Source organism: Gekko japonicus, unplaced genomic scaffold, assembly GCF_001447785.1.
Source record: "Gekko japonicus isolate JY-2015 unplaced genomic scaffold, Gekko_japonicus_V1.1 scaffold78, whole genome shotgun sequence".
NCBI classification, from domain to species: Eukaryota; Metazoa; Chordata; class Lepidosauria; order Squamata; family Gekkonidae; genus Gekko; species Gekko japonicus.
In genome coordinates, this window is record NW_015165236.1 from 684,203 (window position 1) to 685,183 (window position 981).

A 981-nucleotide genomic window follows, 5' to 3' on the forward strand; every position below is an offset into this window, starting at 1 on the left:
GCCCCCCCCCCCCCACAATGCCTTGCAAGATCGCCACAGCAGAGAGGAAGCCCCGCTGGTTGAAACGGCCCCACCTGGAGGTGCTTGTCGGGCACCGGCCTCCTCCCCCCCCCCACACACCCCGTACCGGAGCTCCTGCTGGGTGGCCGTGCTGTCCAGGGTGTCTTCGAGCTCCGTCTTGAGGGCCTCCAGCTCCTCCCCAAGGTCTCGCTTCTGCTTCTCCGCTTTGTTCCGCGCCGCCCGTTCGGAATCGAGGTCCTCCTGGAGGTCGGAGATGTGGGCCTCCAGCTCCCGGATCTTCTTGAGAGCATTGTTTTTCTGACCGATCTCATCCTCGAGTCTGATTTGAAATAAAATCAGGGGTCATTTCCTGCGGGAGCGCACAGGAGCGGAGCTCCGGCAGTAAGGAGCCCAGGGTGCGAGCACGTGCAACAAGCCCTGCCCCCTGTTCTCAGCAGCCCTCAGTCGGGTAAGTTGCAGAGCCCCCCCTGGACCCCCTTTAGGTACAAGCTCTCCCTCCATTGTGAGGGCAGATCTGCGCGTTCCCCCCCCCCCAAACCAGGTTTTATTCAGGTACGAGCGCTCCCTCCTCTGCAAGGACAGATCTGCACGTCCCCCCCCCATAGCTAGCAATCCAAAACAGTCCAGTGGCACCTTTAAGACCAGGTTTTATTCAGGTACAAGCTCTCCCTCCTCTGCGAGGACAGATCTGCACATTCCCCCCCCCCATAGCTTGCAATACAAAACAGTCCAGTGGCACCTTTAAGGCCAAGTTTTATTCAGGTACAAGCTCTCCCTCCTCGGCGAAGACAGATCTGCACGTTCCCCCCCAATAGCTAGTAATCCCCCCCGGCGAAAACAAACCTGCCCGTTCCCCCCCCCCCATAGCTAGCCATCCAAAACAGTCCAGTGGCACCTTTAAGACCAGGTTTTATTCAGGTACAAGCTCTCCCTCCTCTGCGAGGACAGATCTGCACATTC

General features: G+C 59.0%; 1 protein-coding gene across 3 annotated transcripts in view; it reads right to left on the reverse strand.

The window, feature by feature from the left end:
• MYH11 (myosin, heavy chain 11, smooth muscle) overlaps positions 1–981 on the reverse strand; it is a 121,142-nt gene that overhangs the window by 28,426 nt on the left and 91,735 nt on the right. For all 3 annotated transcript variants that reach the window (XM_015409942.1, XM_015409941.1, XM_015409943.1), the window contains one exon: positions 128–340. In XM_015409942.1, the coding sequence (XP_015265428.1) occupies positions 128–340 (213 nt within the window). The remainder of the gene's footprint in view (positions 1–127; positions 341–981) is intronic.